We start from the raw sequence: 27644 nt of genomic DNA on the forward strand, positions 1-27644 counted from the left end.
GCTATTCAATATTAAGTTTAATGAATGATTCTCCAGAGATAGGAAAATGATAATACCATAAAGAACAAAAATTAAATCACATTTTAAGTACAAATATATAGTCTACGACCTACAGCACCAATTCTGTAAGGATTTCCATTACAAGGACTTAATGGGAAGTATGAATTCAAATGTTTTATGAGGTTAAAAAAAAGGAAAGGACTAGGATTTCAAGGGCCTATAATATTGAAAAAAGTCAAAATAAATGGTGAAAAACAAGCAAGCAGCCATCATAACAGATTCACTTACCAGTATCTGAGATGTATGCATGGAGTTGAACTGTCTCATCAGAAGGGACGTTTGACAGGTCATCTAAGGACTGCATGGGATGATGGGGGTCAGGGGAAGAGGGAAGAAGGAAAAAAAACAGAAAAGAGAGAATAAGATCATGGAGACATCTCATTTGAGAGATCCTTTTTGATTAAGCCATTTCATTTTCAAACTGTCAGTTCATTTCATTAATAGAATAGCTTAATGCACTGTAACAATGCAAATAAGTGTATTACCTGGTTACTAAAGCCTTTTACACAGAGTGTACGGCCCTTCATTTCCCCTACCAGTTTCACATAGTATTCACATTTACCGCATTTATTTGATATCTCAACTCTAATAGAAGTACAGCTACAAATAAGCCTTTTACTGAGCATTAAAAAAAAAACCAAAAAACAAAACCCTTGAACAATTGTGGAATCACAGAATCACAGATTCATAGCATCATTTAGGTTGGAAAAGACCCTTAAGATCATCAAGTCCAACCATTAACCTAACACTGCCCAGTCCGCCACTAAACCATGTCCCTAAGCCCCACATCTACACATCTTTTAAATACCTCCAGGGATGGTGACTCAACCACTTCCCTGGGCAGTCTGTTCCAATGCTTGATAACCCCTTTAGTGAAGAAATTTTTCCTAATATCCAGTCTAAACCTGCCCTGGCACAACTTGAGGCCATTTCCTCTTGTCCTATCACTTGTTACTTGAGGAAAGAGACCAACACCTGCCTCACTACAACCTCCTTTCAGGTAGTTGTAGAGACCAATAAAGGTCTCCCCTCAGCCTCCTCTTCTCCAGACTAAACAACCCCAGTTCCCTCAGCCACTTCTCACAGGACTTGTTCTCTAGACCCTTCACCAGCTTCCTTGCTCTTCTTTGGACACTTTGTAGTGTCTTTCTTGTAGTGAGGGACCCAAAACTGAACACAGGATTCGAGGGGCAGCCTCACCAGTGCTGAGTACAGTGGGACAATCCCTTCCCTAGTCCTGCTGGCCACTCTATTTCTGGTACAGCCTTCTTGGCCACCTGGGCACACTGCCGGCTCACATTCAGCCAGCTGCCGACCAACACCACCAGGCCCTTTTCCACCAGACAGCTTTCCAGCCACTCTTCCCCAAGCCTGTAGCACTGCATGGGGTTGTTGTGACCCAAGAGCAGGACCCAGCACTGAGCCTTATGGAACTTCACACAACTGGCCTCGGCCCATCGATCCAGCCTGTCCACATCCCTCTGCAGAGCCTTCCTACCCTCAAGCAGATCAACACTCCTGCCCAGCTTGGTGTCATCTGCAACCTTACTGAGGGTGCTGTGGTGGGTTGACCCTGGCTAGATACCAGGTGCCCACCAAAGCCGTTCTATCACTCCCCTTCCTCAGTGGGACAGGGGAGAGAAAATATAACAAAGAGCTTGTGGGTCGAGATAAGGACAGGACAGATCATTCACCAATTACCATCACGGGCAAAACAGACTCAGCTTGGGGAAAATTAACTCAATTTATTACAAATCAACCAGAGTAGGGTAATGAGAAATAAAACCAAACCTCAGAACACCTTCCCTCCACCCCTCCCTTCTTCCCAGGCACAACTTCACTCCCGGATTCCCTACCAACCCCCCCAGCAGCACAGGGGGACGGGGAATGGGGTTTACGGTCAGTTCATCACACGGTTTTTCTTCTGCCGCGTCATCCTCCTCAGGGGCAGGATTCATCACACTCTTCCCCTGCTCCAGCGTGGGGTCTGTCCCACGGGAGACGGTCCTCCACAAACTTCTCCAACATGGGTCCTTCCCACGGGCTGCAGTTCTTCATGAACTGCTCCGGCATGGGTCCTTTCCACAGCATGCAGTCCTTCAGGAGCACACTGCTCCAGCGTGGGTCCCCCACGGGCTCACAAGTCCTGCCAGAAAACCTGCTCTGTGGGCTCCTCTCTCCACAGATCCGCAGGTCATGCCAGGAGACTGCTCCAGCACAGTGTTCCCACAGGGTCACAGCCTCCTTTGGGAACCCACCTGCTCCGGCGTGGGGTCCTCCACAGGCTGCAGGTGGATATCTGCTCCACCGTGGACCTCCCTGGGCTGCAGGGGGACAGCCTGCCTCACCAGGGTCTTCACCACGGGCCGCAGGGGAATCTTCGCTCTGGTGCCTGGAGCATCTCCTCCCCCTCCTTCTTCACTGACCTGGGTGTCTGCAGGGTTGTTTCTCTTACATCTTCTCACTCCTCTCTCTGGCTGCCATTTCCCTCCGTCCCAACTTTTTTCCCTTCTTAAAAATGTTATCACTGAGGCATTACCACTATCGCTGATTGGCTCAGCCTTGGCCGGCGGCGGGTCTGCCTTAGAGCCGGCTGGTATGGGCTCTCTCGAACACAGGGGAAGCTTCCAGCAACTTCTTACAGAAGCCACCCCTGTAGCCCCCCCGCTACCAAAACCTTGCCACACAAAACCAATACATGTTTGTACCATCCTGTTTTCCTTCAACTGACTTAAAGCACCACACAAAAGCTACAGTGCAGTAAAAGCTGAATAATTTCTCTGCTGTATGTAAAAAACACTAAACACTTTTCTCAGAAATGTCTACCTTCATAAAAAATGAACAGGTACATCCTCAGGTGGCTAACACCCTGTCTCCGCTATTCAGTAATTATTGGGATTAAAAGCAGCCTAATGGGTCTTTTAGAGAAGCTTCTCTATTATTTATAATACAATAGATCTGACCACTAAAGACTTAACATAATAAAGCTCAGCAAGATTGCTGGGTGGAAAAGTTGGATACCCAACTGAGTGAAATGGAGGATGGGCCACTTGACTTGAAAATGTAAGTGATTTAAAGACTGCTCTTGCCCCCTCTTCATCTGAATCTATCATCTCCACGATATCCCTACATATTACACCACTCCTTCTCAAGCTCTCTGAAGAGAACGGCTCTTCTCTGCTTCAACCACATTAATCAGTCTCTGCCTAAACAACCACCATGGAAGGTGAGGGGAATAACATTTCTGTTATGAAGTCTAGATAATGAATAAATGGCATCGTTAAAAAAGTCTCATCACACTAACTACGCTTTATCATGTATTGCAGTAAGGAGTCTCCTAGAGATTTTGATACAGCTTGGAGACTTACAGTACAAAAGTCCCAGACTGAAAAAAGGTAGAAGACGAGTCCATTTGGGAAATCTGTTTTGCCACTGTACACTATAGTGCTGAAAGTTTATGTCTGCTCAATGGTAGAACAGATGAATTAATGCAAAAAATATTTTAAGAGCAGACATCGTTTTTACCTCAAGAATTCCCAAGTCTGTAAGTTACTGGATGCTAGAAAGTATTGTGGTGAAGTATCACCGTTAAGTGGACTGTTCCTATAATTTTCATTAGACACTTGCTTTTGGTCATTGTTGGATATAGGGCTGACTTTCTATGACTTAGTCCATTCCTATGCAAGTCACCCTTGGACAGCAATAATCCTGTAAGGTGTGCTCTATACTGTAGTGTCCAAATTTAAGAGCAGAATATCACCTGAGACTGATGAATGGCAGGAATTTGTGGAAGCTTGGATAAGTGCTTGATATTCTGAGAGCTCTAGGATTTGATTATCAGTAAGATGGAAGGGATGTTATTAAAGAAAAAAGTAATAGTCAACTGCTCTAATACTTTGTTTGCTATGAAACACTAACATTAAGCTACTGTTAAATTTTTTAAAAGGCATCTAATACTTTGTTTGCTATGAAACACTAACGTTAAGCTACTGTTAAATTTTTTAAAAGGCATCATTATTTCTCATTTTCCTGTCTCCCTTCATTGCCACCCTAACAGTTCAGTTTTCTTCTTGATAACTGAATGAGGTTCAGACTGACATACACTAATGACTGCCAGAAGTTCAACCCAGCCATTTCTGCTGCCATTCAAGGTCTTGGATATGTAACACCTGTGTAACTCCTTTTATTTACTCAATGCAAAAGCAATATGTAAAGCTCAGATTATGGATCCATTTAGATGAAATCTGCAAGAGTCTTTAAATATCTACAATGGTTGTATACCCCCAAAATACGGCCTACTGGTTTAATATAGTAGACTAATATGTCAAATTAAAAGGCAGAATTAAGAAGATATTTTTGTAAAATCACTTTTTCTCAAAACAGTTTTGAGCCTCTCTTCCAAATAATCCTAAAATACCTTCTTACAGTGAAAGTCCAAACTGCAGATGATGTATTTTATAATGGAAACTTTAGGAAATACTCAACTGCTGTGGCAAGGCACTATACAGCAACAATTAATACAAGTAAATGAAATTGTTGAAACTTGAACAGATAACACAACAGACAGTTTGTATTTAATATGACCTAATACCTTTGACATTACATATATTCACAGGAACACAAGTTAATTAAAAAGCAAAAGTATCACACCACAACCCAATCTTATTTAATGCATTGTCATTAGCTAAAAGTACAGAAATTCCCTGACCTTTGAAGTAACCTTTCCAAGGTCTATTTTTCTTCAAGTAACTGACTAACACATGGGAGCTAAACTATGTGTACAGAAATTTACTCTTGACATGGAATTCAGCCAGGAAAAACTAATCTACCGGTATTCGAACACCTGTAAAAGCACTGAAAATCCTGAACAATATGGACTACAGAAAGCATAAGTTCTGCATAAACAGAGATTTATTACGCATTTCTGCTAGAATGTTCTTTGCTCTTTATAAAAATATTAAATGTAATATTCTGCAAATATACTTTTCAGAACAACAACAAAAATCAAGACTTTGAATTGTCCCATGCAAATATCTATTTGTATTGCAACAGTACTTGATAAAGGCTTTAAAACTTTCTAGCTTAGTTTGGAAAGGCCACATGAAACTAAGCAGCAGATAATGACTAGCCAGATGAGCCACAGCAATGGCAAATCCCCATCTATAAGATACAACTTTGATATGTCAGAACATTCTTAGAAAAAGTACTTGAGACATTTGAAAGATCTTTTAAAGAGATTTGTCAATTAAAAAGAATCTCTTGTGACATTACCACAAATGTATGTAAAAATTTATAAAAATATGGCTAATTAAGTTCTCCTTCTGCATGTAGCAGGATTTCGTGTAAATTATTATCAGCTGACATCCCCTTTTCTCTGTATTTCAAAATGTAAACAAGAGGAAAACAATAGGCAAAAAATTCCAGTTTCAAAAAAACCCACCCCACCGCAAAACCAAAACCCACAAACAAACAACCCCCACACAAACATATTTACACTTATGTTAAATGTATTCCTTTACAAAATAAACTCCATTCCTCTACGTGCAAGCATGATCTAACCAATGCACTGGAACTCCTAAGGAGCTACAGCATCTTCAAAGAATGAATTAAAAGGACCTAAGAATCACATAAGCCAGGAACTTGCATGCAGATTGCAAAACTTTCTAAAAGTAAAAGATTTGGAAAAATACTCTGATATGCACAATTGAACCTTGCATATCTTGTGGCTCAGCTACATATAGTCTGAAGAAACAAGTAAGAGGGAGGAAATATATCAAAATTTTTATGATTTTTTTTCTTTTTAAATAACTGTGATTTAATTTTTGGTTTAAAACATTTTAAAACTAGTGTGGGACAGATTATTTGGAAAAAGCCTGGTAGAAGTATACAGTTCTCTTCATACATATGCAGCCACTAGTACATGCAGAAGTATATTTCAAATATTTAAGTACATTCATGTAACAAGGAAAAGGTTCTGACAAACTGACCCAGTCAAGAACTGCTTTAAAAAAAAAATTTAACTTGAAATTGGTCAGATTAGAAAACAATGATTCATATTTTGAATAAACTCAGATACTTTTATGGTTCCAAATCAAGTCCTAACTCAAAAAAAAAATCAACCTATAAAATTCTAATTAAATGCCTCATTTACAGTCTATTTGAATTTAATCCATTGAGATTTCAGTTTCAAAGGATTTGTTTTCACCTATTATTACCTAACTCCAAATTTATGTCTATTAAAAAAAACAGGGATAAGAAAGTATGCTTTGCATAAGTTAACTATAGATTATTACTGCTTCTGTGAGAAACAATGCAAGATTTCATTAAACACAGGGGAAAGTACAAAAGGGACAGTGTTCTCATTAATTGATACCTTATGTGTATTTCAATTTGATTCAAGAACTTCTTCAGAAATTAAACTGCAGTGAACTAAAACCTCTAACATACATAATTTAAACATAACACTTTCCCTACTGTTGGGGATAAAAAATAATAATAATGGAAAAAAAAATATCCAAGCACTTACCAGATTTATACTGCCAGTAGGAGACCCATTAAAAGATTCTGGGGGCAGTGAGGAAGGGGAAAGGAAAAAACAGGTTAGAGAATTTTCTCCAGTGTAGGGCCACACACAAGAAATAAAAATGCAAAAACAAACCATTATGGAAAATAATGGACAACTGTTGCATTGGGCAGAACGTTGTGTCCAATATATAACTACTTCAAGTTTCTAATAAAGACACCTAACAGAAAATGTAAGTAAGTTTTTACAGCTAGAGATATGAACTAAATACTCCAGAAAAAAATATTTTTAAGCTTATATCACCACATGAAATTGCTTCATTAAGGAGTCAGTTTAATAAGTTAAACAATTTCCATTAGATTTGTACTTCAGTTAACAAGAAGAATGATTTTAATTGTTTTAAAAACCACCTCCTATGTACTTTCAATTTCTATTTCCAGATGAAGAATATAGTTACATATTAAAACCCAACATGAAGTACCTCAAATATTTTTGAATAAAAAATGAGAATGGAGTTGCACACTTATTTTAGTGACACTCTTGTTACCAAGACTTGACAAAAAACATACATGAGATTAAATAAAGTTACTACAGAAAAAGCTATTTGACTCCCAAAACAATTTACAAAAAAAGCACTAGGAGGAAACATTAATTTAAAGATCAGAGATAGTAGAGGACTTTTTGTTTTATCAAAAACACTGTGGATAATTTTCTTATTTTCATTTTAGAACAAAAAAGAATGGTCCCAGGAAATGCCCCTTAGATATAGAGCTCACCTCCTTCACCATCATCTGATCCTCTGAAACTAGGATCCTTCAGCATATCAAGCTCAGCTAACATACGCACATACAACACATTCTGTTTGAACGAAGGGTAGAATCTTTCATCTCGCAGCATCAATTCATATACCTTATTGAAATAAAAATGTCAACCTTAGAAATACTTACTACATTTTTTAATTAATCAGACAAGCTTTCATAAATTCTATTTGACCAACAGGTATCTGTGCATTTCTGGGTTTCCTTTAAAACCCTAACAAGAGTTTGTGGAATTTCAATTCAGGCTTACTTTTAACAGAAAGGTTATGAGAACTAATTGTGCTAGAAGTACAACACAGTCTCAGAAAATACTTTTTTAACTAGTGAGACATGCATGTACAGGAAGGGAAGTAGCAAGTTAACTGTAAATGTTTCCTTCCTCTCCCCTTTACCCTTCTAATTGCACTATATACACATTTGGTCTTTACCCATTTCACAACAGCTTATCTCTCAAAAGTCCTTCTTTGTTGATAAACTGTAAACGTAGACCTGCAAACACTTAGAATCATAGAATCTTTTAGGTGGGAAAAGACCTTTAAGATCATCAAGTCCAACCATCAACCCAACACCACCACGACCACTAAACTAAACCATGTCCTGAAACTAAGCCATGTCCTGAAGTGCCACGTCTACACATTTTTTGAATACCTCCAGGGATGGTGACACCACCACTTCCCTGGGCAGCCTGCTCCAATGCCTGACAACCCTTTCAGTAAAGAAATTTTTCCTAATATCCAATCTAAAATGATCTAGGATCAAAAATCTAGGGGGAGAGGTGAGAAGAGGGAAAGGGAGGGAGGGAAGACATATACTACTTTCCTGAAAGTTTCCAATTCGGCCAATACAGTATAACCCTATCTCACAAAGGTTTAACCACACCACCTCAAAAAGTTATCTATATAGCCTATACAGTGACAGTATATATACATATACACACACATGTAACTAACTACATGTAGTGGGAAGTAATTCATCATGTTTGGATATTTATGTCAACTCTAAAATATTTTAATAATGATTTATTTATTTTTTCCATGGAACTCTTTGTACAAGTGCTATCACCTGGTAAGAATGGAAAAAAATTCCATGCAAGTCTGAGGAAGTCAATTTCTTTTGTAACACATGAGAAATCTATGCTCTTCTGCAGAAATCACACACAAGGCCCTTGTAACCTACTTCAGGCAATACAGATTTCACAAGATGTTTTCATTAGTCTTAAATGTGGGCCTCAAGTACAATAAAGTCATTTTAAGTTCTACAGCTCATAACACTAATTTTTAGCATGCATCAGAACATTCAGTTAATGACCTAAAATAAAAACCTCTCAGACTGGGATACAATTTACTGCCAGGATATTAATCATTCACTTTTTTATATATATATATATATAAAAATATATATAAATATATATATATATAAAAAAAAGACTTGAGTGATAAAGTCTACGTATGCAGGTAGTAAAAAAAGACTGTTTCATCTTCAGTACTTGCTGCTTGTGAGTGCTACACTGTGCAGGCTTGCAGAAACAGAACAGTCAAATTAACTTCTGGAAAGAGATATAGAATTTAATATGGTAACATGCTTACATCCACCTTTGAAAGAGAGAGCTAAAACTGGACCAAAATTGTACCAGTTAGTTATTCTACACAGGCACTTTTCTTAAACTGGTGTGTAAACACAAATAATAATCCCATAATTCTAAATTCTGCTTCATAATTAATTTCATACAGGACACCTATCTTTCCATCTATAGCTTTGAAAACCATGGGCTATGTACAGCTAAGCAAAAGTTGGCAATTCAGAGGATGATTTTTATAGAATAGGAAAATGGTAAAACAGGTTTTTGTTTTCCAATACTTGAGTTCCTTCCTCCTTTTTCAATGGCTGTAGTGACATTTATACTCCATAGCATTAACAGTCTATATGAAATACAGGATGAATAGAGTATACCTTTCTCTGAATGTCATCAAAGATTTCAGGTGTTGGATCCTCATGGTTCAGTGTTTCTGCCAGTTTTGCTACTAAGTTGTCATCAATATTAACTCTTGGAGATGCCTGTCATAAAGATCTAAATCAACTTTTGCAGCATAAAAATAAGAAAGCTTCTATTTTCACAAATAAAATCCAATACAATTCTGCAATTCTCTAAGTAAACTAAATTTCTTCTTGATGAGTATATCTCTAGAACTGTCTAGAACACACAACAGTCGCACCCCTTGCTCCTCCCAAAATTAAGTTCAGTTTGTATTAAAACTCGGAAGTTTCAGGATTGAATACTAAGAATCACCTCAAAAACAACTTATGCACGTTATTTTGAAGCAATATCTACACTGATTTACTCATTCTTAAAAATAGATTTTATTTATTTATGAATAGAAAGATCTAGATTCAGAAATTAAGAAAAAGCCAGTAAGAAAGTAAATGGACGAAGTCCTGAAGCATCTGAGGAAAGGCTAACAGTTTGTCAACTCTGCCAATTTCTGGAGAGATTACCAGTAGCTATAATCATGGTAGCTTTTTATGCAGACTCTATTACAGCTACCAGCATACAAACTATATCAGCCATCAGATTCCCAGTCATCCCTTGATATGACATACTTCAAACCACTACCCAGTAAGCATTCTGTTAGATGGGCCCAAGTTCACACACTTCCCCCATTTTCTGTAACAGAGACAGGGAGCCAGCACTGAACCAGACCCAACATAGCTCACTTGATAGCATAGCTGAGAGGCTGAGTTAACCAGCTTTGGAATAGCTCCGGTGTTAGGTGGCTTCTGACTTCAAACTGGTGAGCATACAGTCAGCTCAAACCCATCAGAGCAAGCTCTGTACAGTCCACCATGTCGACAGAATATTGGGGTGAAAAACCCATCAGAGCAAGCTCTGTACAGATCACTGTGTCGATAGACTATCGAGGTGAATAACCAAAGTGAAAAAAGTGATGCGGAAAGAGAAGCATTACAAGGTATTTGAGGGATAACTTGTTGAGGGAAGCTTTTGAGTGAGTTGAGAGGTCATTTTTATGCATACACAAACTCAGAACACAGATGCTTTGTTAACACAAGTTGACAAGTGTTTTCTTTCACAGAAGACTCCACTATTACCAGACTACTGGAAGCATTCAAGCTTAGCCTATAGAAAGATACCCAACAGTGATATATGAGCAGTTTATACAGACATTTGTAGAGAGGCACAGGAAGTTATCTCATTTGAAAACCCAATCTTAATCTAAGTTTGTACAAATATTGGGTTGCATTTTTTTTTTTAAACATTTCTTCTTTGGGGGGGGGGGGGGGGGCAGGGTAAAAGGAAGGGAAAGGACAGCATACACAAAGGGACAGAATTTCTTATTCTGTCTTCACATTTTCTCTAGTTTTCCCCTATTCTGGAAAGTCAGCTTCTAAGGAACACATTAAGTGCATCTGACAGCCAGTGCTAGTATGAGCCTTTTTAAATGGCGGGGGTGGGGAAGGAAGGCATTTTCTTACTGTTTGACATAAGGGGAGATACACAAGTAATAGCTTACATGTCAACTTGTGCTACATCAAACCCATTTCATATTAATGTAGCTATAAATACCACAGAAGCATCTGCAGAAATTGTATAATACTAAATTCCAACCAATGCAGAAATAAGTTATTCCTACCTTTTCTGATAAATATTGCTCATAAACTCCAAATGCAGCTGCTCTTAATAGACCCTTGGTTTGATTAGTCTGATGTTTTCCATCTTTCTGCCGGCTTTGAAGTACCTCCAGCTGTTGCTGTGCCGTAACCCTGTATCCTTCCACTGTCATCCAGAAAAACAGATGTGCTTGGCCACCAGTCTGCTGCATGTAATCTGGAGAACAGAGTCACCAAACAACTGTAGTTACTGTTGTGCATCTTACAATGAGAATTCTCTATAATGTTAACTACATATGGAACTCTAGGATCTGGTTATACATCTGGAATACTTGTCATCTAGAGTCAAAAAAAATAAAAAGTACTATATACATATTGGTGACAATTGGTAAACAAAATTGGGAGCAAAAGTCAGGGAACTAAACACTGAATTCTAAAATGCACATGTAAAAAGTGAATCCATCATTACTATGTGGATGTAACAGGCTTGTACAGCACGATACAAGTTGAGAGAAAGTTCAAACTAGAATTCTAACAAGTCACATGCACAGCATCATTTAGGTTGGAAAAGACCCTTAAGATCATCAAGTCCAACCATTAACCTAACACTGCCCAGTCCGCCACTAAACCATGTCCCTAAGCCCCACATCTACACATCTTTTAAATACCTCCAGGGATGGTGACTCAACCACTTCCCTGGGCAGTCTGTTCCAATGCTTGATAACCCCTTTAGTGAAGAAATTTTTCCTAATATCCAGTCTAAACCTGCCCTGGCACAACTTGAGGCCATTTCCTCTTGTCCTATCACTTGTTACTTGAGGAAAGAGACCAACACCTGCCTCACTACAACCTCCTTTCAGGTAGTTGTAGAGACCAATAAAGGTCTCCCCTCAGCCTCCTCTTCTCCAGACTAAACAACCCCAGTTCCCTCAGCCACTTCTCACAGGACTTGTTCTCTAGACCCTTCACCAGCTTCCTTGCTCTTCTTTGGACACTTTGTAGTGTCTTTCTTGTAGTGAGGGACCCAAAACTGAACACAGGATTCGAGGGGCAGCCTCACCAGTGCTGAGTACAGTGGGACAATCCCTTCCCTAGTCCTGCTGGCCACTCTATTTCTGGTACAGCCTTCTTGGCCGCCTGGGCACACTGCCGGCTCACATTCAGCCAGCTGCCGACCAACACCACCAGGCCCTTTTCCACCAGACAGCTTTCCAGCCACTCTTCCCCAAGCCTGTAGCACTGCATGGGGTTGTTGTGACCCAAGAGCAGGACCCAGCACTGAGCCTTATGGAACTTCACACAACTGGCCTCGGCCCATCGATCCAGCCTGTCCACATCCCTCTGCAGAGCCTTCCTATGCTCAAGCAGATCAACACTCCTGCCCAGCTTGGTGTCATCTGCAAACTTACTGAGGGTGCTGTGGTGGGTTGACCCTGGCTAGATACCAGGTGCCCACCAAAGCCGTTCTATCACTCCCCTTCCTCAGTGGGACAGGGGAGAGAAAATATAACAAAGAGCTTGTGGGTCGAGATAAGGACAGGACAGATCATTCACCAATTACCATCGCGGGCAAAACAGACTCAGCTTGGGGAAAATTAACTCAATTTATTACAAATCAACCAGAGTAGGGTAATGAGAAATAAAACCAAACCTCAGAACACCTTCCCTCCACCCCTCCCTTCTTCCCAGGCACAACTTCACTCCCGGATTCCCTACCAACCCCCCCAGCAGCACAGGGGGACAGGGAATGGGGTTTACGGTCAGTTCATCACACGGTTTTTCTTCTGCCGCGTCATCCTCCTCAGGGGCAGGATTCATCACACTCTTCCCCTGCTCCAGCGTGGGGTCCGTCCCACGGGAGACGGTCCTCCACAAACTTCTCCAACGTGGGTCCTTGCCACGGGCTGCAGTTCTTCATGAACTGCTCCGGCATGGGTCCTTTCCACAGCATGCAGTCCTTCAGGAGCACACTGCTCCAGCGTGGGTCCCCCCCCACGGGCTCACAAGTCCTGCCAGAAAACCTGCTCCGTGGGCTCCTCTCTCCACAGATCCGCAGGTCATGCCAGGAGACTGCTCCAGCGCAGTGTTCCCACAGTGTCACAGCCTCCTTCGGGAACCCACCTGCTCCGGCGTGGGGTCCTCCACAGGCTGCAGGTGGATATCTGCTCCACCGTGGACCTCCCTGGGCTGCAGGGGGACAGCCTGCCTCACCAGGGTCTTCACCACGGGCCGCAGGGGAATCTCTGCTCCGGCGCCTGAAGCATCTCCTCCCCCTCCTTCTTCACTGACCTGGGTGTCTGCAGGGTTGTTTCTCTTACATCTTCTCACTCATCTCTCCGGCTGCCATTTCCCTCCGTCCCAGCTTTTTTCCCTTCTTAAAATTTTATCACAGAGGCGTTAACACTATCACTGATTGGTTCGGCCTTGGCCGGCGGCGGGTCTGCCTTAGAGCCGGCTGGTATGGGCTCTCTCGAACACAGGGGAAGCTTCTTACAGAAACCACCCCTGTAGCCCCCCCGCTACCAAAACCTTGCCACACAAAACCAATACAGGTGCATTCGATCCCCTTGTCCAAATCATTAATAAAGATATTAAACAGAACTGGCCCCAACACTGAGCCCTGGGGAACACCACTTGTGACTGGCCACCAGCTGGATTTAACTCCATTCACCACAACTCTTTGGGCCCGGCCATCCAGCCACTGTTTTACCCAGCAAAGCATACACCCGTCCAAGCCATGAGCAGCCAGTTTCTCCATGAGAATGCTGTGGGAAACAGTGTCAAAGGCTTTACTGAAGTGCAGGTAAACAACATCCACAGCCTTTCCCGCATCCACTAAGTGGGTCACCTGGTCACAGAAGGAGATCAGGTTGGTCAAGCAGGACCTGCCTTTCATAAACCCATACTGACTGGGCCTCCTCGCCTGGTTGTCCTGTATGTGCCGCATGATGGCACTCAGGATGATCTGCTCCATAACCCTCCCTGGCACCGAGGTCAGACTGACAGGCCTGTAGTTCCCCAGATCCTCCTTCTGGCCCTTCCTGTAGATGGGTGTCACATTTGCCAACCTCCAGTCAACTGGGACCTCCCCGGTTAACCAGGACTGCTGGTAAATGATGGAAAGTGGCTTGGTGAGCACTTCCACCAGCTCCCTCAGTACCCCTGGGTGGAGCCCATCTGTCCCCACAGACTTGTGTGTGTCTAAGTGGTGTAGCAGGTCACTAACTATTTCTCTTTGGATTATGGGGGCTTCATTCTGCTCTCCATCCTTGTCTTCCAGCTCAGGAGGCTGGGTACCCCAAGAACAACATGTCTTACCATTAAAAACTGAGGCAAGGAAGGTATTCAGTAGCTCAGCCTTTCCCTTATCCTCTGTCACTATGTTTCCCCCTGAATCCAATAAAGGATGGAGAGTCTCCTTAGCCCTCCTTTTGTTGCTAATGTATTTATAGAAACATTTATTACTTCATATACTTTTACAGCAGTACGCAGATTAAGTACTAGCTGGGCTTTGGCCCTTCTAATTTTCTCCCTGCATAACCTCACCACATCCTTGTAGTCCTTCTGAGTTGCTTGCACCTTCTTGCAAAGGTTATAAACTCTCCCTTTTTTCCCTGAGTTCCAACCAAAGCTGTCTGTTCAGCCAGGCCAGTCTTCTTCCCTGCCAGCTGGTCGTTCAGCACATGGGGACAGCCTGCTCCTGCACCTTTAAAAGCTGCTTCCTGAAGAATGTCCAGCCTTCCTGGACTCCTTTGCCCTTCAGCACTGCCTCCCAAGGGACTCTTGTCAACCAGGCTCCTAAACAGGCCAAAGTCTGCCCTCTGGAAGTCCAAGGTGGTAGTTCTGCTGACCTCCCTCCTTAGTTTTCCAAGAATCAAAAACTCTATCATTTCATGATCACTATCCCAAAGACAGCCTCCAACCGTCACATCACCCACAAGTCCTTCTCTGGACAACAGGTCCAGCAGGACCCTAGTGGGCTCCCTCAGCAACTGTGTCAGGAAGTTATCTTCCACATACTTCAGGAACCTCCTGGATTGTTTCCTCTCTGCTGTATTGTATTTCCATCTACTGCATTAAAAGGACTACTACAAACAACAAAACTGATAGATTTTCTTAGTAATGACATCAGCAGCCCAACAAATTCACAGAAGAGAATCAAACATTAGAAAGTATTAAAAATTAATTATACAACTTTAATCCATCAATTTCTTGATTATATGATAAACTTAAAATAATACATAAATTAGTGCTGTATTTTATCTTCTCAAATAGACAACCTTTAGTAGCCTTGTAATCCTCTAAACTGCAATCTAACATCTATAGTCATTAGTTTCATTGGCTTGAGACCAGCAAAAGTAAGACTAACGGTTGCAGTAAGTTTCAGAGTCATTCCAATTATAAACCTCTAAGCAATTCTTGCAGTGATTCTGTTCTAAACAGAACAAACTTGTGAAGTGACAGACCAAGAAACACCGCAAGAACAGTCTTACAGAGAGATCAGTATTGAAAGAAGCTTGATATAAGCTTTTAGAAATAACTGAGTATGGTGTTCTGAACAGTTAATTACAGACTGATTTATTTGCAAAAACGGTTTTGTTTCCCTCTGGCAAGGGCCTTATAAACATTTAGGTCTCAGTAAACACCCATATTTAGCAGTTTCAAGTGTACAGTCCTGTGAGTTAACATATTCTTTATAAATAAAAAAGATCAGATAAATTAACACTTACCCATAAAAAACTGTAGTGCAACATTGTCTACCAGAATATGGTCCAGAGGGACTGTGCAAAGTTTTCCAAAGTTTGCTGCCAGTTTCACAGTATCTATTTCCTGTAAGACAGAGTTCAGTGTGTTCAAAGGCTTTATTTTTTAAAAAATTAGCTTTTAAAACTTCTACTTACCACAAAGCAGACAGAATAAAAAACAATTTACATTATAGATAATAAAGCAGTCTCTCAATGGTTAGCTATTTTCACAATCATTATTAAGTAAAGATCTAGATCATAAGATCATGTTCTCATAACTATTTGCCTTCAACATGGATGACTTCTGCTACATGGGAAGCTGGCTTTTAACACTGCCATTCATGTCATATTATACAGGTCAAATTAACCCCAAATCCCTCACCAACAGTGACAGCAGCATGACAAAAAATTAACAAGATAAACTAATTTCAGCATTTGATGGTCTGCAGGTCACAACTTAAATTCATCTCTGCCCAACTTTCTTCTGTCAATATGACATTTCTTGGTATTACAGTAATGCTTTTGGGTTTTAACAGTCAATATGCACAAGATTACATTATGTTGGAGCCACACCTAGGTCCAATTAAGAGAGTCAAGAAACTAAGCAAAGTCAAACATACTGACTGTCAGTCTTAAAATATAAAACAAAAAAAACAAGCAAACAGAACACCACCAGGTTCTTAAATTTAACATCCAGTTTGCCTTAGGCTTTTCGTTGAACTAAAGAGGTAAATATGTCTAACAAAAGGCAATACATGGCATCTACAAGGTGTTGCAAAATAATCAGCAAGTGGTACCCTTATCAAACAAGAAAAGGGATCTTTGCCAAATACTAAGCTTGAGGCACACAAGGCATGCAGTAGTGCAGCAAAACAGAACTGAAACTAAGCGTATAAATACAAAGAGGCTTTGCATCTATGTAACATTTTGGTTACATAGATGCAAACTCTTGTATTGAGAAGGTAAGAATAGTTTTAAGATGTGCTGACATACCTAAACTGCTAAAGGCAGAATCCAAAAAACTCTAAATATGTGAACCTTTAGAAATTTTTTCTGTAATTAAAGACTAACTTCAGTTGTATAATGTATTCCTGTAATTGCATACTTCAAGTTGTGTTTCAAAATGCAAGAATTAAAAAGCTGGACTGAACTAGTAAGTCATTTGCAAGTTCACTCTTTCAGAAATAAAAAATTCTAAAAACACTTACTTTTCCTGACTGCAACCTCTGAATTCTTGAATCACATACTTTAATAACATATAATAAACTGTTTATCTGATTTTTTATAGTGTTGATATCTGAAAGCAAAACCAAAGAGGATTAAGCAATGCAGATGAGCAAATAAACTCTTGTTCTGAAATGCTCTAAAAATATCACAAAAAATATAACATACCACATACAAAACACATCAGCTTTGAAGAGAAGGGGTTTTTTCCAGTTTAAATACCTTCCTGATGGAAGTGAACAAGAAATATTTTTCCTCTTTCCTTTTTCAGATTAACTCTTAACTTTATATCCATTAATACCTAAAGTATTACTGAAATTCAGAACTACCAGTCAGACAAGTTTCAATTCAATGGAAGTATGCATACCTAACCAGTTAGCTTATAGTACAAAAAAAAAAAAAAAAAAGAAACACCCCAAAAAACAAAAATACCGCCCCAAACCCCCCAAAAAACCCCAAAACAAAAACCACAAACAAAACAAAAAAACCACTTATGAAGATTCAAGTTTTAACATTTTTCATGTAATTTTCTTTATTTTTTACATAACAAAATATTTTATACTATGCTGCATCAGAGTTTTTATTTTCTAAATGTTTGGAATATTCTTCAGTGATCATGCTAGTGGTGCATGTCATATTTTGTAAAACAATACAGCACTAACCATCTCCTGCTGTATCTAGAGATCGAAGATATTGCAGTTCTTCACTTGCTTTATCTTTCACTGCTTCCAACTCTCCTACATTATCACTTAATTTAATAATATTCATAAAGGCCTCATAGTTACAGTTGGAATCACGAATCTGAAACAGAGAGTTTTACAGTGTGAATAATGCAAAACAGCTAAAAGCATATGACATGATTTTTCATTAAGTGAATTATTTTGATACAGCACTGCAACTGGCATTTGGAAAACACTGACAATTCTAAACCTTCCTTTTGATACTAAAATTTCACATGGACCAAGAAAGAAAAAGCATGCACAGAGGCAAAACCTATTTCACACCATCATTTTCTGTTTTCAGTAAGTACAACATACACATGGAAAGTCCGTCAACCTACTTAATGAAGACCTTGCCCAAAACCCAATCAACCCTCTATTACCCATTTCTTTAGCTAAGTAGGCAGAAACTGGCGAGACCACTTAAAAAGGTTTCAGCTTTGCCAAGGTCCCCTGCAAGTGTAAATGCTCCCAACGTAACTGCTTGTTAAGATACAGAATTACAAAAAGAAAACATTCTACAATGCAATCATAGCCTAGTGGGGAGGGTAGGGGTGGTGGGGGGTGGAATGACTGAACTAATATCCTCTCTGAAACCCTAATTCAGATACCTTTGTAAATAATATTAAGCTATTTCAATACATACTATTTTCCCAGTATTGGCATAGGGTGAACCTGCTCTAGAGACTCAAAGGAATTTGTGCAAGTGAAGGAAGCCTCCTGTGCTGCCGAGATCACTGGAAACTGTGTTGTGAATGCAGCACGAAGATCGGGGAAGGCTGACAGCTTTACAGCATGTGCACACAGGTGCGAAGGCCTGAGTTCTAACTCTGTCTTTACCATCTAAAGCAAAAAAAAGTAACTTCACCCACATCTTTCATAAATCCTTACTTTGATATGGAAATGTAATACTTGGCCTGCACTGCAGAAGTGCATTGACATGAGCTGCACAGAGCAGAGAATGAAGACTGGATACCTTTGACCAAAGTTAATGGAAAATCTTCCTAGAAATCTGCTTTTAAAAGGAATAGTACAAGCAATACTTAAACTTCAAGCATTTTGTAGAAATGTGAATTTTACAGTGAAGAGACAAGTTTGGATTAAGTTCTAATTTTACATTGAAGCTTTGTATTTTATTGCAAGAGAGTTAATATCAAACTGGTGCGCCTAGTAACATGGAATTAAACTTCTCATTTTCAGAAATTGATTTTTTTTTCATTCAAATTTGATTTTACAAAGGTTCCAAAAGGAGCCAGAATTTATTTCAGTCATCTCTACTTCTGACCTTAATTTCTGCAACAATCTTCATTTCATAAGACTTGTATTATATTTTTGAAAGCATTTATTCTTCCTTATCTTTCCCCCAGCACATTTACTTCCTCATCTCAGATGGCAATTATGAAGATTAATATTTGGGACATCACCATCAATAACAGAAAGATTTATAAAAAACTCAGAATTCTATCTTTGGATGCAGCCAGGGAGAGTGCTCAGTAAATAAAGAATGAGGCCAAGTTACAAGTAAAGAACACGGGTAGGAGGAAAGAGGAAAAAAAAATTGAAAAGCTTGGTCCATACAAGCAGCAGTATTTTTCCTTATTAAAGCTAGGTTCCTGTAGAAAAGCAGTGTGCAAACTTTTACATGAAGTGGAGGTGGCCAGAGTAGAGGAAATGTTGTACATATACACCTGAATTCATTGCATACATAAGATCTTTTACTATGAAATCCAAGGGTGTTTTCAGCATAGTACTTGAATGCACACTGTAAGACTAAAATATATGAATAAAACTAGAGAGAACTTGGGGAAAAGGAAAAAAAAAATAAACTTGATCCATGACCTATAAGGAATGATAAACTATAAGAGTAAGTTTCAACTTGCTTTGCAAAAAATCATAACATTAATTAAAACGTGGCTATTCTATTTACGTTAATTTTACTATATATCACTACTTTTAAGTTTGGTGGGGGTTTTTTGCAGGTGCATTAGAGAGATAACAGAGTAGAGAGTTTGTTTCTTCCCATTCAGTTAAATTATTAAGTGTTACCACAAATATCCCTAAACAATCACCCTGAGATCCCTTAGCAGAAGCAAAATACCCCAAAAACCCAACAAACACCAATCTTACTACTTGTCATTCTGGATGCCACTTAAGCTTTGAAGGACACATCGTAAAAACAGTCAAGGCAAAAACTTCCAAGGTTACTGCCATGCTTCCTGAACAGCTAAGTGAAACAGTCAGAGAACTCAACTTTACACTTTGTCATACACCTGTCCTCAGTCAGGCAACTTCTGCCAAACAGTTACAACACAGAGTATGGATAATACACAGAGTGTGGATGTGTGTGCGCGTGTGTGTATATATATATATAAAAAAATGATATACATATAATATAGATATAATATATATAATATATTTAATTATATATATATATGAAAATTTAATATAGCAGTGTTAAGTACACTATCTCTGCCAATATATCCACTGGTAGCTTTTCTACGAGATATTTATCTGCCGTGATTACAGGGAACACAAGTAAAACTTTATATGAAAATATTCTGGAAATACCATTCATTTTAAACATTATAAATCTTACCATCCATATGACATACTGATTAATATAATCAGGATCACTGAGCTGGTTTATTAATGGAAGAAGAATTCCTCGGGAGAGGATTTCCTGAAAAACAAAATATAGTAAATCATTTTATGTATTTATTCGTAAAGCTAATATAACTAGAACAATTTAAAAATCACTGTGTAGAGGCTAAAAAAACCCCCGTGTAATTACAGAAAACATTCCACAGGCACTAGCACATTCCCTTTCAATTAACAGAAGAAGATGGTAATACCTCAAGAAAAACGATATCCATTTTATCATGCTTTTCTTATGCTGCTAGAGGCAGAAAAAGCTTCAAAAATATTTCACACAAACTGTTCTCCGCTATTAAATGTTTATCAAGATCGTACTGCATTTAAAATAACCTAATAATAAATTAGATCAATTTTACAAAATAAAATAAGAGCAGCAGTTCAGACCTAAAAATTTTTATGGCATTACACCAAAGAATTGGAATGGCTTTTAGAATCCGTACTTACCCTGACAAAGTATCGCATGATCTTGTTCTGGAAGTCTCCAGGAGGTAGCAATATATACAGTAAAACCTCACACAGATCCCTTAGGAATCCTAGGGAGGCAGAACAAAGAAAACCTCAGCACAATTTTATATTTATTATTTCACATCTTACCTGATAATCATAAAACTCAACAGATAAATCCTTAAAATTAATTTAAAATATAGAGTCATATATATTCTTACAGTCCAAGCACCACAGTAACACCTTTCAGCCTGAATATAAGCAGCACTGATTTTAACCCAGCTGAGAGATCTAGAGTCTCAAAACCGAGATAAAACAAAACCAAATTCCAAGAACCAAAAAACTAACTCCAATGTGTTTTCCTTATTTAACATATACAGGGTTTTCTTCCCCTCCTTCACACTTTGCCCAAAAAGATGAACTGATTTTTTTAATGAAGGCTATGGAATAGTGATAATGAAGGCAGATCTAACCAAAAGCAGTAAGAATCTGCAAAGCCATCTCCTGCCTCCCAGAAAACAATATTTCTATCCTAAAAGTCTTCCAATGAAAAGAGGAATAGCTATATATGTACATACTTCATCCTAATCATAGTGTTAATATGTACAAATTAGAGGAATTATAGATGTATAGTAGATAATCATACTTTGAAAGTCACATACTAAGATTTCAGTATATTTCATATTCTGCACAAAATTGTTAGTATTTTAATTTAGTCTGCTATACTGAAATAAGTTCAGAAGATAATATTGAGAGACCTTCTTCATCTTTGGGAGAAGTGCAGACTAGGTCACGACAGACTTCTTTTTCCATTTCAACTTCAACCTCAAAGAATGTATCTACAAGTTCCTCAGCTTGGTCTACGGAAAAGAAAAAAAAGAAACATACTTTTTTGTAAAGATTAGAAACTTGAGAATAACCTTGAATTATAAAATAAAGCTAACTATATTTCACACATGTAAGATACCTGCCTACTCAGACTCAAATGAAAAAAAAATAATATTTTAATCACTACATTACCTTTCATCTGATCGCCTTTCTCTGCTATTCTTTGCTGAGCTTTTCTGAAAACTCGAAGATGAGTGCCAAAGTCATCAACAAGTCGTGTAGTGAAATAAGGCTGCCAATCTGTTTCCTTTGACCTGTCAGAAAAGGACATCCATGAAAATGAATTATTTTATCCTGAAGACAAAGAACAATAAATTTCTACTTCTCCTTCCTCCCTGCCAAGAACCACACTGATAGTAAAAACAGAAAAGCAAAGAAATAAATCAGTCTCCTAATTGCCTATCCACTGAAAACAAATCAAATACTGTAAAATACCACTCTCACACCACATTAATAATTATGCTTGAATTACTTTAAGGCCAACATTAGTATCTGGAATAGCGTTCCGATTCATGACACTGTCAAATATCTATGAAAAATCCTAATATAAACAGTCTACAACCTAAAACTAAAATACTCCCCAGGTCTTTTTCAGCCATACTTTCTATCATTTTGGAAAGCACCTAAACAAAATAATTTTCTTCTGAATTTGCAGTATATGCATGAGTGAGAAAACACACATTTCACTTGAAACTACAAGCAACCTAATACTATCAACAATTGATTCCGCAGCTTGTATGAGCAGTAACTAGCGTGCATCTCCAACAATGTACATAGGTTAGTGTCAGAAAATAGTCACTGTTAGATTTACATAAAACTGTTTCCTTAGTGGTATGAAAAAGATGCAGAGATATTCTTATGATGTCCATGCCTTACTAGTCAAACTGAAAAGGCACAGGTTTAACAAAGCTAGATGTTAGTGATGGCTTTTACTCTGCACTAGATATACCACTACCTGAATTCTCTCGGATACCTACTTTGTTATAGCAGAATCCTTCTACAACACTTCCTTTTATTATGTTTGTTCCCTCACATGCTCTTTCTTCCCTCAAAGAGAGAAAGGGATAAGGAACTCTGGAAGAGAGGGAAGCCTACTGCAAAATCTAGATGTAGAAATAAGCAGCAGAGCTCTCTCAAAGGGCAGTCAAAACCATCAATAATCCAGATCCACCATCCACACAAACAACAAATCATATAAAAACACTAGGTGGCGGCCTTACATCATTCTCCCAAATGTGCAACTCTCACAAAACCCAACACAACAACACAACAACAACAAAATTCTACTGTATTCTTTCTCTCCAGAAGCTCACAGGGTATAGGAAATTAGAGGTGATGGTACTACTCTAAGACTGCTACAGCTATAGCCAATTACAATCACTATAAATACACTAGATCATTTTCTCTTAATAACAACTACTGCAGCCCTGTGAAACCGATTTGATCTGTACAGAAGAACACAACTGCACAGAAGTGGTGGCTATTTTTTAAGAGCTATAGTATTGTAGGGAAAAAAAAAAATACATTTGCTATAACTTGATCAGCTTTGACACAAACCCAGTGCTTCATACTGTTCAATGAAGTAACTTTGCCAAATAGACAAAAACAACAAAATTGGGTAGCCAGGTCCTCTTCGTGTAAGCACAGGATTGCTTGCTGTAACATACAATTTATTTAGCCTAGTTTTCATTGTCTCCAACACAGTTTCCTAGGATTTCCATTATTTCACAATCAATAAGGTTTTACTATCATGAATTCTTCCTAGCATTAAACATAGCTCTCCATCTTTGACCTTTCTTGCCAGAAAAGCACACTGACCTACATTTTTTAAGTCAACAGAGGGAGGGGATAACAAAACCTCAAAATTGCTATGAAGTTTATTATATTTAGGTGACCCACAACCTCTTCTGAAGAGAAAACAGATAACAATCAGCACAGTGGCATGTGATACCTGGGCTGAGAAATCAGCCATACTAAAGAAGATAAATAATTTCCCAGACAAGTCCCCTGACTTCCTGCTACTTGATTAAGCAACAGCAGAAAAAACATGGGACAATTAACGAACTATCCATTTGTACTGAATCAACCCTATTTTTAAAAAAGATTTACATATGTGACATATCATTTTGTTCCCCAGATCACCATTCCTTTAAAAATACTCATTGTTCTTACGTATTGAAGAGCAATACCACTTTTAGAAGTTATCTGAGCTGATACAGATGTCTGAATTAAAGGCTTTCAGATTGACTTACCTTGGGAATAGCCCTACTGTTTATATGAAACAGACCTGCATATAAAAAGGTGATGATTCATGCAACTCAATGCTTAAGTTGCAGAAAAAGAAAAAGTTATTCAGTAATTTTAGACATTAATATAAATTTTGAAAAGGCCGTTTTGCAAAAGACCATGACTACAAACATCATCTCCATTCATTTCTTAAGGGATCAGCAAAAACTGTAGTTGTTAGATTATTATTTTTAAATTTTACATGTTCTTTCTGTAAAATACACTTAACTATGCCAATAGACAAACTTAATCATTTAGCTACTACCATACAACCCACACAGCTTATTTGTCCACTTGCTTAGACAGTGCATTGATGTAAATACAAATAATCTTACCTGGCAGAAAACTGAACAAGTGCATACTGAAGAGCCTGCCTGATTTCCAGAAGAAACGATTCATCATCACTTAGCGTGTAATACCAATACTGAACATAGTCTCTCAGGGAAAACTGGATTACCTGAAATTGGAAGGAAAAAATAATCATGAGCTAATGAACAAAAGACAACAAAACATAAAATAGCTTTTTGTGCCTGATAATGCAGCAGCAGACATCTTAAAAGGTTAAGATAGTAAACCACACTCCCATAACATTATGCAACTGTGAGTGAAACAATATAACTCACATACTGAAACGTTTTTTCATATTGGCTTGCATGCATTCATCACCACTATGCTAAGAAACTATAATATACAGAAAACAGACTCAAATATTGCCCAATATCCTGGCCCATCCTCAATGTTTTTTCACTTACCACTCTCAAACATGACAAAATTTCTCAACTTCTATTTGTCTCTCAACTACTTAGGTATTACATAGTCAACACTTGTAAAAATAAAAATAGATTACATAGTCCTGGTTAGAAATTACCTGTTGCAAAGGCTCATCAATTATATTTGCACCCGTCAGTCTTCTGTCAATCTTAATAGGTCTGGCTTCACGTTTCATTTCTTCAATGCACTTGAAAGAGATTATGAAATGTAACTTTGCAGGTTTTAGCTATAATTAAAAAAGAGCTCTACTGTTTATGATATATGTATACTTCCAGTAATGACTTTACACAATATTTTCCCTATTATTATGATTTATAGGGTAGATAAGATATAATTATATCATAGAATGGTTTGGGTTGGAAGGGATCATTAAAGGTCATCTAGTCCAACCCCCCTGCAACGGGCAAGGATAACTTCAACTAGATCAGGTTGCTCAGAGCCCCATCCAACCTGACCTTGAATGTTTCTAGAGATGGGGCATCTACGACCTCTCTGGGCAACAATAATATTGGTATTTTTCACTATATAGTAAATAATGGTGATGAACTAACCTGAAAACCTACTTCTTGCTTACTCTAAAGGAGCAAGTTTGCTAAAATACTAGATTGGAAGGAAATAAAACTCAAATAGTTACAAAGGGGGAGGCGGAGGGGGGAGCAGGATGACAACATGACAGCAGCACAACACCATCTGTGGGTAGGATCCCAGTTCCATACTTGATTATGAACTTCCTGTGCAACCTCATTCAGGTAATTGTTCAGTTGTTTTTTCTCTCAGTTTCTTTATCCATCACAGTTTATTCGATATGCCAGGAGAGAAATTACTCTTTTGTACCATCACTACTTGACAGAGAAGTCTTTAAGAGGTAACTGATGAGGGGGTAAAAAATTATTTTATAGAACGACTTGCAACTCAGAGCAGCTAACTCCAAGAATGACTTCATCAAAGCTGACTTTTGGCAAGTGACATACTGAAAAAGCACACCCTTTATCAGTGCTTCTCTGAGTAGACTAATACAGTGTCCTTCTACAAACTTGAGATGAAATCTGCAATAAACTCCATTATTTTCACAGAAATAACCACCCAACAACCTACACTAGTGTTCAAAAAAAAAATCAAGTTATTTTATTCTTTGATCTAGAGGGAAAGTTATGACTGTATTGGAAACACAGAAAAACTGCCAAAAACCATAAATGAAAAAATTATAAACCATTATGTCCACTGTTTCTATTCTACGTGACTTTCTCTAAGTATCTCCCATTCAGACCAGTTAACACTGAATGGCAGTGAAGTACCTCAGGCCAGAAAATATCCCTCCTCCTACTCAACTAACTCAATATCACAACGCAAAGTATTTTGTTGCAAAATTCTGTATATTTTTTAACTTTCAAGACAATGGAAGAGTTCAATGCTACTTTAATATGAATGAAGTTGACTCATATTCAAACAATACTCCAGCTATATACTAATGAATTTGCAAAGTATTTTTGTCTTGATGGTGTCAAAAATACCAAACCAATGCAGAAGGGAATGATTAAGTATTTTTACTAAGCACAGCATAGTTCAAATTGCCAAACAAAATGGTTAAAAGAGAGTTGTGAAGTTTGAGGACTGCATGCATAAAACCACATTTGGAAAACAGAGAAGAAAAAGCAGCAGCAAAAAAAGCACCAGCCAGAAGAAAGAGAGAGAGACACATAGAAAATATGCAACATTACTTGGTAAAAGTCTGAATGTTCATAGGCTCATAGGATTCAATTTTTGGTCTGGACTTCAGAAAGTCATCTTGTCCAACCTCCTGCTCAAAGGAGAGCCAACTACGAGACCATTCTTTAATATTCTTTTTTCTCCAGTGAAACGTTTATGTACATGCAGTATAATTTCATTTGCTTTTGATATGTCTGAAGATATCTAAAATTTAGAATATCTGCTTTTATTTCATTGCAGCTACAACAGCTGATCACAGTTCTCACTTGGAAAGCACTGCTAGTTTTAAGCCTGGCCTTCTAGACACTGAGTTAGAAGATGGACTTAAAGGAAGGACCCAACTCACATGAAGAAAACTGTCCTATTTGACTGTCACTTCATACACAATTAGTCTGACATACTCTACCAGTATTAAACTATCAGTTAGGAAAAATGAATATCACTTATTAAATTTGACACCTACTTACTTCATTTTAAACAGGCAGGAAGCACTTATGAGGAATGTGGGGCACACACTCCACAAAGTGAGATGTAGTACAGAGTAAAGAACCCCACGTTCCACAGGCATGTAATATTGCAGTGACTGAGTAGACTTCAGACTTTTGCTTCGCTGCACTAGTAGATATTTTTAAAGGCCTTTTTTGAAACTATGCTAGGTAACTTAAATATGAAAAATGCCTCATTTGGACTGTGCCACTATTTCCCAAATCACATAGTCATAGGCTTTTGTGAGCGGACAAGACACAGGGGATTTACAAATCTGCATCAAATCCATAACATAGCATACGACCAACTGAGTTAAAGAGATTCAGAGACTAATCAGAGATCAAATATGCAACTAGCACTTATAAGTTATCACTGTTACCTTACAGTAATTTGGCAACATTATACACAGCCTACAGAAACTCCTTGCCTTTTGGATAAAGCGTAAGAGACTTCAATTATGATAATAACTGAACATTCCACACTTCTGTTGAAGTTGGACTGAATCTATAATTTTTATTGAAAATAGCATTCCAGTTAACAGTTCAGAAGGCCCTAAACTTGCCTTTCATTCAACATTATTTTAATATAAACCTGCAGACAATTGTGTATCTTACAGAGCCAGTATATGGCATCATCCAATAAATTCCTGACACAAAAGTTATATAAAGCAGACTTGCAAAAAGAAAAGCAAGTC

General features: G+C 38.4%; 1 protein-coding gene across 9 annotated transcripts in view; it reads right to left on the minus strand.

The window, feature by feature from the left end:
- Window positions 1–27644, minus strand: part of SNX13 (sorting nexin 13) — a 76445-nt gene that overhangs the window by 18954 nt on the left and 29847 nt on the right. For all 9 annotated transcript variants that reach the window (XM_075050354.1, XM_075050335.1, XM_075050317.1 and 6 more), the window contains 14 exons: window positions 24855–24944; window positions 24322–24443; window positions 21833–21954; window positions 21571–21672; window positions 20813–20901; window positions 20310–20393; window positions 17657–17795; window positions 16979–17067; window positions 15756–15855; window positions 11049–11242; window positions 9352–9456; window positions 7360–7492; window positions 6587–6624; window positions 289–358 (listed from right to left, as the gene is read on the minus strand). In XM_075050354.1, coding sequence (XP_074906455.1) covers window positions 289–358; window positions 6587–6624; window positions 7360–7492; window positions 9352–9456; window positions 11049–11242; window positions 15756–15855; window positions 16979–17067; window positions 17657–17795; window positions 20310–20393; window positions 20813–20901; window positions 21571–21672; window positions 21833–21954; window positions 24322–24443; window positions 24855–24944 — 1477 coding nt within the window. The remainder of the gene's footprint in view (window positions 1–288; window positions 359–6586; window positions 6625–7359; window positions 7493–9351; window positions 9457–11048; window positions 11243–15755; window positions 15856–16978; window positions 17068–17656; window positions 17796–20309; window positions 20394–20812; window positions 20902–21570; window positions 21673–21832; window positions 21955–24321; window positions 24444–24854; window positions 24945–27644) is intronic.

Source organism: Buteo buteo, chromosome 2 (assembly GCF_964188355.1).
Source record: "Buteo buteo chromosome 2, bButBut1.hap1.1, whole genome shotgun sequence".
In the NCBI taxonomy this organism is placed as follows: domain Eukaryota; kingdom Metazoa; phylum Chordata; class Aves; order Accipitriformes; family Accipitridae; genus Buteo; species Buteo buteo.